General features: G+C 44.3%; 1 protein-coding gene across 3 annotated transcripts in view; it reads right to left on the reverse strand.

Moving 5' to 3' along the window:
• CEP170B (centrosomal protein 170B) overlaps nucleotides 1-13749 on the reverse strand; it is a 127752-nt gene that overhangs the window by 49511 nt on the left and 64492 nt on the right. For all 3 annotated transcript variants that reach the window (XM_068254262.1, XM_068254261.1, XM_068254260.1), the window contains exons 9-12: nucleotides 10856-11625; nucleotides 8609-8788; nucleotides 4794-4920; nucleotides 1467-3206 (exon numbers count right to left, since the gene is read on the reverse strand). In XM_068254262.1, coding sequence (XP_068110363.1) covers nucleotides 1467-3206; nucleotides 4794-4920; nucleotides 8609-8788; nucleotides 10856-11625 — 2817 coding nt within the window. The remainder of the gene's footprint in view (nucleotides 1-1466; nucleotides 3207-4793; nucleotides 4921-8608; nucleotides 8789-10855; nucleotides 11626-13749) is intronic.

Here is a 13749-nt window from a genome sequence, read left to right on the forward strand (position 1 = left end):
AATTATAAGCAGTAAATAGTGTTTGTAGAAATCGTCTATGGCTGTTTCCCATTACTTTGCCTTTGAATAGCATCACCTGTACTCTGAATGGGTGTTTTATTTGCATTTGAATTGTGTTTCACCACAGCCACCCAGAGAATTAAATACATAAATAAATATACACAGATCAGCCACAATATTAAAAGCACTGGCCTAATAAAGTGTAGGCTCCCCTTGTGCCACCAAAACAGCTCTGATACATTAAGGCATTGACTTTGCAAGACCTCTGAAGGTGTTCTGAGGTAACTGGGTAGAACATTAACATCAGATCCTTTTCATCTGGAACGCTAAGAAGTAGGGCTTCTAAGGATCAGCACATCCCATAGAAGCTCCATCAGATTCCATGTTAGGGACTCTGGAAGCCAAAGAAAACATGATAAATCAGACCACCTTTTTCCATTGTGCCAATGTCTAGTCCTGAAATTAATGTACCCATGGCCAGCAAGGGTCAACATGGACATACTGGTCCTCATTTAGAATCACTTTTGTATTTTCATTGCTATTCTATTAGGCTAGTTATACACCAGGACGTTGCATTTATGGGACGTTATAGGGCACATAACGTGCCGCTAACGCAACGCCTGGTGCTCTCTGGTGTGGACGTCGGAGTGAGCCGCGTTTTGCAGCTCACTCTGGCGTCCGTGATGCCTCGATGCATACTCTTGGACGCATGCGGCATCACGTGGTCCCGCCTGACCAATCGCCGCACAGAGCAGCCGCTCCAGGAAGTAAACACTGCACGTCACTGAGTGCAGTGAATATTAATTAGCCATGTGCCCGGCCGCTCTCCCCTCCTCCCCAACATGACTGAGCATGTGCAAACAGTCTAACGCGGCTTAGCCGCGGAGAACGCACAGCATGCAGCACTTTGCTGCGTTACAATGTAACGCAACGTGGGCAGTGTGAACAGCCCACTTGTGTTACATTGCTGTGCGTTGGGGGAGCGTTACAGGCTGCACTAACATGCGCCTGTAACGTCCCTGTGTGCAAGAAGCCTTAGTCTTCATCTGTAAAAAAATAAAAAAAAGAGTTAGAATCCCTGACTTATTGCAGTCTTTCATTTCCTGTGCCCAGCACTACCAGTATTCATCTTAAAACCACAAAGGTCCATAGAGGAACACCTCCCCCAATGGAAATACAGGTAGCAATAAGTGCACCCAAATTACTGTCTGATGACGGTAGATCTTTTGACAGCACCCAAATTACTAAGTGCAGCTATAGCTGTAGTTCACATTACAGCCTATGGTGGAACATGGTACGCCTCAATTTCCCGGTGCCATTTTGGTCTATTTCAACTTAAATGACCCGTCAGGGAATTTAATACTGTGGCTGATCATGTACCCACATAAGAAAACAAGAAAGGGTTTTGTGAACGAGATAAGCAAGGAATATAATGCGATATTCAAAACAAAATCAAGTAAACTTACTAGAAGTGGAAGAGTACTTGACACTACCAGGTCGTGCTCTTGTTAAAGGCTGTTTAGTTGTGGGTGCTACTGGTTTCTTTACAGGCTGTTTGACCTCTGCCACAGCTGGCTTACGATTCATATAATTTTGGTCTACGCTGCGCCCTGAAAACCCTGTTCGTGGGGTAATTACTACTTCAGAGTCACTCGGAACATTGAAGGACCCAGTCCGTTTTCTTGGCATTGCAAGGATATCAAGCCGAGAAAGCTTTCTGGACTCATTAGAGCTTTTAGCTGAGGAAGAATTGGTAGAGGATAATTCTGGACTAACATTCAGCCTTTCGGCTTCTGCACTTTCATTGTCCGAGGCGTCACCTAGTCGGGCTCGCCGTAACTTAGAAGCCCTAGTAGGCCTGGGTGTTGACAAGCTATTTGACCGTGTGAGAGCTTGTTGAACTTTCTGAGCATTCGTTGCAATTCTGTTCGAATCCTCCTTCACTGACTGGGCAAAAGGTTTCCTTCTTGAGAGATTCCTTGATGAAGAATGTTCATAGTCTGAGGATACAGTATCAGCTGGCATGTAAGGAAGACTGGTACATCTTTCCTCATCTGTAAAGTCAAGGGAACCACGAGGACCAGTGCTGCGCTTCATTTCAAAACGCTTGGTTGCATCTCTCCTGGTCCCTACTTCAGTCGGTCCTGTTCTACGTTTTTCAGACAGTCTGTCTCTAGCACTGGGTTGCCCATACTGATCTTGGATAGCTGAAGTAGAGGAGGACTTGTCCTTATGAAGTCCCACAATTCTGTTTTTTTGAGGATGACTTGGCACATTCTTATCACTAACCAGACTGACTGTGCTAGCTGTATCTACGTCGGAATCTCCAGACAAGGAGTCATCAGGAGGGCACTGAACACTGTCAATGCCCTCAATGTGATTCTGTGAAAAGAGCTTGGCTTCAAGAGCTGCAAGAGCAGTCTCTGTTTCTTTGAGAATTAGGCGAGTCTCTTGGCTGTAGTCAGTGGTGGACTTTGTGACATTAAGATCTTTTAGCAAAGGATGGGTTGAGATATGTGGAAGCATATTAGGGGAGATATTACTACTAGATTTCTCTTTGGTAAAGCTTTCCTGCCTATTGAATGAAACAGACTCCCCAGAGGATCCATTATCTTTCTGCAGTAGTTGGTTGACAAGCTGTCCGGTGCTTGCAGTGTCCTGTAAAGGGTGATGGTTGACCTTTGATTTAGCCTGGACATCATGACTTTTATATTCTTTGTGCGTTTCTACAATAGGTAATGCAGCATTTGTGTGGGGCAAATTAATCCCCAGGTCATTAGCACCACCTACATAAAACGAAGTAGATTTGAGTTCAGCAGCAACTTTATTGGTTCTAGGAACATTTGGTTCACGATTACCAAATTCATCTCTTCTCCAAACAGTTCTAGATGAATTAGGTGATGGGTTAGATTTTCTGCTAGACAAGATACCATCATCAGACTTACTGGTATCGCTAAGACTATCTGGATCCAAGTCCTCTTGGAGGATCAGCAAACTGTTTGGCTCTGATGGAGTTTTCTCACCACATTCTACAGCAATTTTTTGGGGAGGGTCAGAGATGGGTTCTGTGAACACCAGAATGGCAGGAGTAGGACTTTCAGATTTGTCACTGGGAGGGAGTTGTGGAAGAAGTCGCCTTGTCCTTGAGGGAAAAGTAGGGTCACCATCCCCTGGAAGTTCTGTGTGCTCGTTGAGATGACCCACAACTATAAAAAAAGAAAGCAGCTAATGAACTGATAAAGCCATACAAAAATAAAGGTCAATTAACATAGCGATCAACATTTTTAGAAAATCTGTATATCTATGGTTGACTTGCAAACATAATCATTAATTCAGTATTTATTGTCCTACACAAAGAATGACGAAACTGCTTGCTCTAGTGTCCAACTCAAAAATACAGACTGCTGTTGCTGAACTGCTCAGTAAATGCTAGTTTTCTATATGCAACGCTGATCCTAAAACTGCAATATTTTAAATTATCTGTGAGAAATTACATTACTTCCTGTCCAAACAGGAAGTGAGGCAATATCCCAAAGAGTGAGAGAGGAAGCATAACATTTTGTACAATGGGAGAAGGTAGCGGAAGGTGTCTTCAATCTGCGGAACTACCAATTTTCATATTAACCACTTCACCCCAAAGGCGTTTTTACCCTAACGGGCAAGAGCGACTTTCACCTTTCATTTGCCAATAGCTTAATCACTACTAATCACAATGAAATGATCTAGATCTTGTTTTTTTCACCACCAATTAGGCTTTTTGGGTTATTTGTTTTCAGTAATTACTTTATTTTCTATGCATTTTAAAGGGAAAAACAAGGAAAAAATAAAAAAATACACTATTTCTACAATTTTATCCCCTATAGTTTTAATATAAACACTGCTACTGTGCATAAAACCCATACATTGTATCTACCCATTTGTCCTGGTTATCACAAGATTTTAATTATGTCCCTAGTACAAAGTATGGTGACAATATAGTATTTGGAAATAAAGGTGGATTTTTTCTTTGGTGGATTTTTTCTTCCACTATTTTCACGTGCACGGTGATGCACGTCCACGCACGGGAGCACGCACACGCACATGCACAGCAGAAGCAGCACTGTGACTTATAAAAACGTCCTGGAGCCATTAAGAGGCTCTGGCTGGACATTTTTATAAGTCAGCTTGTCATAAAGTGGTTTAAATATTAAGCCGCAAAACTCCAAGGAAATCGGAGAAAGGAAGTAAAGCAAAGGAAAATATCCCACTGTGGGCGCCTGTGCGAAACTGCTACAGTATAGCTAGTAATTCACTATCCACTGTATTCTAAAATGACCCACAAAGGGTTGCTATTCTTTTTTTTACAATTTGTCAGCCCATTTTCAAAAATAAATAAATAAATCAGTCCAGGTTAGGTGCATCACTTATGACTGAAGATGCTTGGAGATCTCTGGAGACACCCAAGATGTATACAAACCAGATCCGCGGACAACCCTTTTTTGGGTGATCAATCTTTCGGACCAATTTCCTCAATCGGATGGTAATGCCAAACAAACGTATGCATATTTGAGGGATACATGTTCTGTCAGGCTTCAGGTTCAAATAGATACTTGCTGCCACATCTGACCATCTAATGACGAAGAAACCAATCATTTCTTGGTCATTCTTGATCAAGAAGTAGAACGATTCACTCCCGATGAATGAGCAATCAGATTGTTTCTATAGGTTTCTGAGTACCAGACCTTGCCGATAAGTATGTTTGCGTTTAGAACGGGCCTCCTCAACACTTTACTTAGAACATCTGTGAAACTTACCATTCTGCACAGTTTGGCTCTCTAAGGGAGATGTTGGAGAGGCGTCTGGGTAGCTGTCCGCAAGACTTGCCCATCGTGAAACCCACTTCTGTCCACCTTTACTGCTGGAACCTGACGATTTTGAGCTCTGTGAATAATGGGAACAAAACGTGAACTACAAATCCTGAAACAGAAGAAATTACCTCAGAAATCTAACTTGGATAGAAATAAGGTTAAAGGGAACCTGAAGTGAGGTGTATATTGAGGCTGCCCTATTTATTTCCTTTTAAACAATACCAGTTGCCTGGCAGCCCTGCTGATCTATTGGACTGCAGTAGTGTCTGAATAAAACAAGAAACAAGCATGCAGCTAATCTTGTCAGATCTGACAAGAATGTCAAACACCTGATCTGCTGCATGCTTGTTCAGTTCTCTCCGGTCACCTCGCCAGCTCTATGCCACTCCTCATTGCCCCCCCCCCCCCCACTCCTCATTGGCTCCGCCCCCCAGCCATAGAAAGCGTAAGTGGCATATCTGTAGAGCCTCCACTCTGCACTGTCAGCAGATGTGCCAATTGTCCTACCTGTGTTCGAGGCTTTCGGATTGGTTCAGTCGCATGCAGCAGCTAGTGATTTTGACTGGTCCATTTCCAATCTGAATAAAATACCATCTGGCCAAAATATACTATTAGTATCATTGACCATCTGTAAAGAAAGCAATCTTTCTTATAGAATGGGGACGGATTAGAAACTGTAGTTCCCAATGGGGGCTTTGGTAGCGTTTTGCCGATTAGCAAAAAGCTGTTTTTCCACTGTACAGGAAAGAGATTTAGGAGTGATTGCGTGTTGTAATTCTATAACATTGAAATGCAATCGCTCCAAAAATGCTGCATGCACCATCAGCAAATCGCTAATCACTGGCGATCACTACAGTGTGAACACTACCATTAACTTGCATTAGTAGCAGCATTTTGCTGATCGCCAGTGATCACTAACTCGCTGAAAAATCACCCAGAATGAACTAGCCCTAAGGTTTAAAATTGTTTTCTGGAAGCAATTCCTGCTTCTGTCATGTCTCATAAAAGACAAGAAACGGGAGGAAATCTATCCAGCAGGAACACAGACACAAATAACAAACGTAAAATGTTTCTTGCCCTTCCCTTTCTCATTCTAAGTAATAGAAAACAAAAAAAATATTTGGGGTGGAGCTGGGTTATAAAATGACTACTCTGTCAATAAAGTGACCTTGAAGTGAGAGGTATATATGGATGTTGCTATATTTATGTCCGTTCCCTAGCTGTCCTTCTGATACTTTCTGCTTTATTAGTATCTGAATCACACACATGCAATGCACACAGTGTCATCGGACTGTGACACAGTGTCATCAGTGTCATTGACAAATTGAGGCCCAGAGATCACCAGGTCAGCCAGTCACCTAGCAGAGTTTAAAGGAAACATACCGTATATAGCATTTTCCATATCCTTCTAGATGGAGTCACTTTAAAGAAAACATAAACTGAAAGACCACCTTCAGCTAAATTATATTTCAGATAGTATATGTAAGAGTTAAAAAAAAACAACCCTGCCTATAGGTTATTGTATAGGGTTGCTTTAAAACGTGGTATGACATTTCAGGTGTAATGAAATCACCTTGTTATTTAAGGTTTTAAATAAATGACCTTTTCATTTAAGTCTGCAGCCAGCTAGAAAATGTTTAAAATTGCCTGGAAACTAAAATACCGGTAAGTATTTTTTCGCAATGATCAGAAATTCTTTGGTGTACTTGTTGCAAGTAGAGAACACCCAGTAATATCCAATTAACTTTCCTTTCCACACAGAGCAGGATGCATCGCAGCTACCTGTACACCTGAACTCATCAGCAAACTCTTTCTGAGCTTGCCCAGGGCAGCCATGCTCATACACTGAGGGGAGCGGGGCCGCCAGCAATCTTAAGACATTTAAGTTGTAGATAGTTTTGAAGGTCGCAGCAAGGGGGTGGGGTATACACAGATCAGGAAACCATCTGGACCATCCAGATGCTTCCCCTTAAGGCTCGTACACACACCTGACTTAACCACCTTAGCGGTATGGACGAGCTCAGCTCGTCCATTACCGCCGGTGGCTGCCGCTCAGGCCCTGCTGGGCCGATTTGCTCCCTGTAAAAAGCAGCACACGCAGCCGGCACTTTGCCAGCCGCGTGTGCTACCTGATCGCCGCCGTCGCCCCCAGCCGCCCTGCGCAGCCGGAACAAACAGTTCCGGCCAGCGCTGAGGGCTGGATCGGAGGCGGCTGACGTCAGACGGACGTCCATGACGTCACTCCGCTCGTCGCCATGGCGACGAGCAAAACGAAACAAGGAAGGCCGCTCATTGCGGCCTTCCTTGTTACTGCGGATCGCCGGAGGCGATCAGAAATACGGGATAGGAGCGCCCTCTAGTGGGCTTTCATGCAGCCAACTTTCAGTTGGCTGCATGAAATAGTTTTTTTTTTATTAAAAAAAAAACCCTCCCGCAGCTGCCCTGGCGATCTTAATAGAATGCCAGGGTGGTTAAAGGACACATCCAAGCAAGTTAAAAATAAAAAAATCCACTTACCTGAGGCTCCCTCCAACCCCTGGCAGCAGTTCTGTGCCCTCACCACAGCTCCGCTCTCCGCTGGTGGTCCTAGGTCCCCTCCAGCACAGGATTCCTACTGTGCCTGCGTGAGCGGCTCTCAGAGTCACGCTGACGTCATCTGGACTGTGTGCCTGCGCTGTACAGTCCAGATGACATCAGCACGACCAGTGAGCCGCACGCTGGAGCGCAGGAGAAGCCAACTTCGAAGCCAACCTGGCAAGGTCAGCTTCTCCACCGGAGGGAACCGGGAGCCACCAGAGCTGCAGCGAGGGCACAGGACGGATGCCAGGGGCTGGAAGAAGCCCCAGGAAAGTGGATTTTTCTATTTTTAAACTCCTTGGACCTTTCCTTTAATTCAGCGGAGGCAGCCGATAACCACCTCAGCCGATAATCAGACGTGTGTACGGCAGCCACCAACCCCCTGACCCCCAACCTGCGAGAGATTTGCCCGTCGGATCTGTTCCACCTCAGTGACGCCAATCCCACTGTTCGTGCCACTCCCCCACCTGCCTTGTGACGCCATGCACCTGGCGCTCATCGTCCTGCCGCACAGCATGTAGTCAGCTACACAGCTGGCATGCATGCTTGCAGCCCGCCCAGCCCAGCGATGTTGCCCAAGGGGGTCAGGTCCTTATCCCCGACGGGGGACATCAGTTGGTAGTGTGTACTGAGGTAAATATCTAAGGTTTTGTTTAACCTTATTACAGGTGTCCTTTAAAATATATCAGAGCTTGCCTTAGCCAAGCTGTTCTGTTTCACTTATAATACGTGTACTCTATGGCCGAGTTCCCCAACTCTGTCCTCAAGGCCCACCAAAAGTACATGTTTTGCAGAAAACCACAAACATGCACAGGTGGGGTAATTGGTGTCTCAGCAGATTACCTACCCCTGTGGATTTCCACAAAACATGCACTGTTGGTGGGCCTTGAGGACAGGGTTGGGGATCACTGCTCTATGACATTTGTACTGACTTTGTGGGAGCAAACCTACAACAACTGCAGAAACTTTTGTAAACTAATCGACTACCTGCTCCCCACTGAGTAATGAGTCTGCACCACCTAATAAATTATTATTCCTAGAAAATAGTTCCAGCAAAAGTAGTGCACAAGTAATTAACAACGGTTTGTAGGCTCGTAAACCTTTTGAAAAAGCTGAATAAAATGGAGTGACAGCCAGTAGAGGTTCCCTTCAGCAAGGCATAATCATGGAAAGATAAAGCTCACCTGCCCCTCAGCCTGGGAATTAGTCACCGTGTTTGAAGTCTGCGTTACTGACAACACCATAGCCTTGTGAGTCATACTGTCCGCTTTCACAGAGGACTCCTCTTTATCCAGTTTGATGACTGGTCTGTAAGCTGCTGAAGATATCATGGAATACTCCTCCGGATCAAAGACTCCGAACACCTAAATGAAAAAACATTTATTAGATGGATAATGCATTAGTCTACTGCCTTTCTAACAGGATCGTACAACCCATAAATGACTGCCGGTGCAATCTGCAGCTTGGTTAAAGTGGACCTGAGCTCTCGTGCAGGACAGAAGGAAAACCGAGAAATGCACCCTGTATGTATTTCGAGAGTTTAGCAAGTCTAATCCCCCATCTGTGAGTAATCACATCTGTAATTTGATCTCTCAGCTGTGTCAGCTGGCTGCCTCAGCAGAAAAGCTAATTTCTAAACAATGGATTGTATGGTTTGAAGACCAGAAACAGCACTGGAGATGCAAATATTAAACTGCTTCACCGTGTTATAAAAAGCACTATAGGCCCACCACTTTGACTGTTCAATAACTGTTAAATCTTAACTATTTGGCCCCATGACAGGACTACGTTTTAGATTTTGGCCAATAACATACTTGAGTTTGACACCCCTGGTCTAGCGGGTGGCACTAGTTACACTGCATATTTCATATACATTTGTCACCCTATGCAATGGCAAGATGACATGCCCAAGCCTGAGAAATTTGCGTTTCATAACTTGAGTGACATGCGCAAATAAATTATAGCCATAAAAATGTTTTGCCTCGGATACTTTTGGCCTGCCCTCAGTAACACGAGATAACAGAGAATAGTATGCATAAAGTTAAACAAGTCCATCTCAGCACGTTAGTTGGGAAACCAGATCAGATCCTGTCTAAACATGTGGACGTTAAACTGTGTTTCGCCCAAAGCAAGGATGAGGCCACGTGTCTGTGTTTTTAGAAGCGTGTTGATTTCAGCTCTTAAAATTCAAGTTCATACTCATAATAAAGTTGAACTGCACTTATTTTTAGTAATGGACTGAGAGGGGAAGGGTTAGCAGTAGTAGTAAGAGAAACAAGAATTTTAAATAGAAATCAGCAGCATTTTGTGTTTGTATTGAGTTTTGCCATTCCCATACGCTAGGCCAAGTTGTGGTGTTCTGCACCTGCGTCGCCTCTTGTGATCGCACTCCCATAGCCAGGAGCGATTGTGCAGTTCAAGTTTCTGAACTGCGCAAGCTCACAGTTCTCCCTGCCGCACACGCACGATCACGAGAGGCACTGATGCGCAGAAGACAATGACCTGGGCGACGGCCGTGATCTTACGGAGATGACCACGGCAGCCTGGAGCGGAGTGGAACTTTGGCGTGGGACCTCAGATTTCTAAGAGTTGAAAGAAGCTCCAGGTGAGTAAAACTTCTGTTTCAGCTCTCCTCATGCACCCATTAACCATGTAAGGCAAAATGGACATTTATAAAAATCCTATGTGCAGTAATTAGTGCAAAAATGACATTTAATAAATGTCCGTTCTGTCTGCTGAAATGCACATGCACGCGCCTGCAGAAGCTCATGCATGTGCACGTGCGCGCCCCTGTTTTCACCCTGCAATGGAGGGGCATTAAGCGCTTAAAGGAAAACCATGTATTTATGATTACAGATACAATTACTTATTTGTCTACTCCCCCAAAAAGTTAATACAAAATAGTCCTAATATGAAGGTCTGGCAAAACGCCCGGTCCGCCCATGATGCCAAGTGAGGCGACTTCCTCAGGCGGCAGAAGCCTGGGGACAGCACCAGGCAGAAACAGGAAGTGAAGAGAGTGCCTGGCCAACCTATACTGGGGGCAACTGTACCTAGCTACCAATACTTGAGGCACCTATACCTGGCTACCTACCTATACTAAGGGTATGTTTTGGGAAGCTCACCGCAGCTATAACGTGCGGTGCAAATTGTCAGGTGCAGTGCGATCATTCCAATTCGGGAAGGGGGGGGGGGACCCTCACAAGTTTGCCTCAGGCAGCACAAAGTCTAGAACCGGCCCTGTCTGGCAACGGTTGCCTGGTAGATACATGGCAGGTGCCTGTACAGACATTAAACTGTTTACCAGTCATTAATTTAATTTATGTACGTACTTTTAAACGCATGTACAATGTACTCTGTAAAAATAAAATAAGCAAACACTATATAAAATGCATTGCAAGAACAGAGAGACCTTTAGGAAGGAGGTTTACCTCATCTATCTTTCTCCTGGCCTCTTCAACCTCTTGATCCTGATTCTCAGTTTCAATTGTATATGTCCCAGCATCACTCAAGCTATCCTCTTCCTCATTCTTCTTGCCTCTCATAAGCCTGTTATCAGGTAGTAGAGGAAGTGAAGGTACCATAGAGGAAGACTCCATGTGGCTGGGGGTTTGTTGGATTACTGCAGGTTGTAAAGGCAGGCTCATGGGCTTTTCAGTGGCTTTCTTGGCAGCCTCTAACTCCTCCCTCATCAGTTCATTAACATACTCCTGTGCCAGTTTGGACCTCTTGCCAACGCTTCCAAAGTTTTTCACAGGTGGCTTTGCTGCTACTGGAGTAGACGTAGTAATCCGGTCGTCGGTCTTCTCTCTCCTGAAGGAGTTGGATCTTTGAGGAAATGAAGTGGAGTTTGTCGGAGGTTTGGTCATAGTTGGTGGTGGAGATGTTCCATTTGTAGTTGGCTTCTCTGGAGGAACAACCACCTTCCGCTTCTCGACCTTCCCTTTGGCATTAGGGTCAATATCATTTTGGGAACCATTGGCACTGTGTGTGAAGGACTGAGATCTCTTTTTTCGAGGAGTGTCCTCGTCAAAAAATTCTATGACGAATGCTTGTTGGTTGTGCAGCAGTTCTTCGGGTTCTCGTTTTATCTGGCGCTGAAGTTTTGTCTGATCGTTTGGTACAGGTAAGGACTCTTTTTCAGGGACTGGCACAGCTGGATCTTCTGAATCGCTTTGCGTACCATCTTCATGCCGATTACCTTGATAAAAAGAAAATACTTTTAAGTGGACAGAAAAGGCAGTGTGTCACAGATAAACAGTTCACTAAATGGAAAATTACATTAAAGAGGAACTCTGGTGACAATGTAATAAAGTGCTTCATTTTTACAATAATTATGTATAAATGATTTCGTCAGTGTTTGCCCATTGTAAAATCTTTCCTCTCCCTGATTTACATTCTGACATTTATCACATGGTGACATTTTTACTGCTGGCAGGTGATGTCAGTGGAAGGAGATGCTGCTTGCTTTTTGGCAGTTGGAAACAGCTGTAAACAGCGGTTATCTCCCACAATGCAACAAGACTCCCACAGTGTGATGTCAGAACCATGGTCCTGACATCACACTGTGTGAGCGGTTTCACCACAATATCAGTCATACAGAGCCCCCTGATGATCAGTTTGTGAAAAGGAAAATATTTATCATGGGGAAGGGTATTAGCTAATGATTGGGATGAAGTTCAATTCTTGGTTACGGTTTCTCTTTAAAAGTGTTTTACACTTTAGAGTGGTATGAAAAAATAAATATGCTAGGTACACACCATTCAATTTCCAGTCAGATTGATGGATCGAGCTGATATTTTCTGAAAAATCTGATCTGCTCCTGATCAATGGATTTTCATATCAGAAAATTGATCCAGTTATCAATCAGGAACAGATTGGACATGTAAAAAAATTTGTTTGATTCGTTGATCTGATGATGAATTGAACGGTGTGTACCTAGCATTAATGCGGACCTGAACTCTTGCACAGCACACAATGAAAAGTCTGTATTCCACATATAGTTGCTGAAGAATTCACTTTGGCATTTCAAAGATTAGATCAAAGTGTCTAATTAGCTCTTATGCCTGGTACACACCATGCAATTTCCTGTCAGATAAACTAGTTGAATAGATTAATTCCTAAAGGCCAAAGCCCTCTTCAGCCTGACCGCTCCCTCAGCACCATCCTCCGTCTCCTGGATATTCCGTAAGGGCTGCCAGTATCATCGGCCAGTCGGGGCTTACAGCGCAAGCGCAGCCCCATGCGCGCGCACTGGTCCCGTTGCCAGAGGCTTTCTGCGCCTGCACAGTACTATTGCGCAGGTGCAGAACTCTACTGGTCGCAGGAGCGAGGCGGGGAGCATGCACGGCTGCACTGCACTTGCATCGACTGGCCCAGACTGGCCAAAGATACCAGGACCCCTAACAGAAGAACCAGAAGGCAAAAGACGGCGCAGAGGGAGCGATCAGGCCAAAGGGGGCTGGAGGAAACCCCAGGTATGTATGAATTTTTTTTTTATCTTTTCCTCTCAGATACACTTTAAAGGGAACCTGAAGGCAGCGAGTAAAATTATTTAAAATAAACACACAACGTAGCTGCAAATGAATGTTACATACTTACCTCACCGTCCGTTCCTCTCAGAAGCTCATTTTCTTCAGTGAGCCCTTCCAGTTCTGACAATATTTTGTCAGAACTAAAATATACCAGTTATATATCAGCAGTTGTCAGTTACAACTGAATGTGCAAGGTAATGTTCATGTTTCCCTATGGCTTAAAGAGAACCTGTACTGAGTAAAATTATTTAAAATAAGCACATGAGGTAACTTCAAATGAACATTACATATAGTTACCTTGCCATCAGCTCCTCTCAGAAGCTCACCATTTTCTTCTTAGGCCTCTTGCACACTGCAAGTGATTGCGATTCAGATTCCGCTTTTTAATCAGTTTTTACATCCGATTCAGATTCCGATTTGCAGTTTGCTCCCTGCACACTGCAAATCGGAATCTGAATCGGATGTAAAAACTGATTCAAAAGCGGAATCTGAATCAGAATCACTTGCAGTGTGCAAGAGGCCTCACAGTGATCCCTTCCAGTTCAGACAACATTTTGTCAGAACTGAAATATATCAGTTGCTGTCAGTTATATATCAGTTGCTGTCAGTTACAGCTGAGAGTAGAACTGATGTGTCCATGTTTCCCTATGGCTCAAGTGGGCGATGTTACAGTTTAACTGTGTCCTGACCAGAAAGCTGTTATGGTGTAATGGCTATTTTCAAAATGGAGGACGGAGAATTCCATTGATCACAGTGGACAAACAGGACGCAGGAGAGGAAACTTAGATTGA

This window comes from Hyperolius riggenbachi, chromosome 9 (assembly GCF_040937935.1).
Source record: "Hyperolius riggenbachi isolate aHypRig1 chromosome 9, aHypRig1.pri, whole genome shotgun sequence".
Classification (NCBI taxonomy): Eukaryota; Metazoa; Chordata; class Amphibia; order Anura; family Hyperoliidae; genus Hyperolius; species Hyperolius riggenbachi.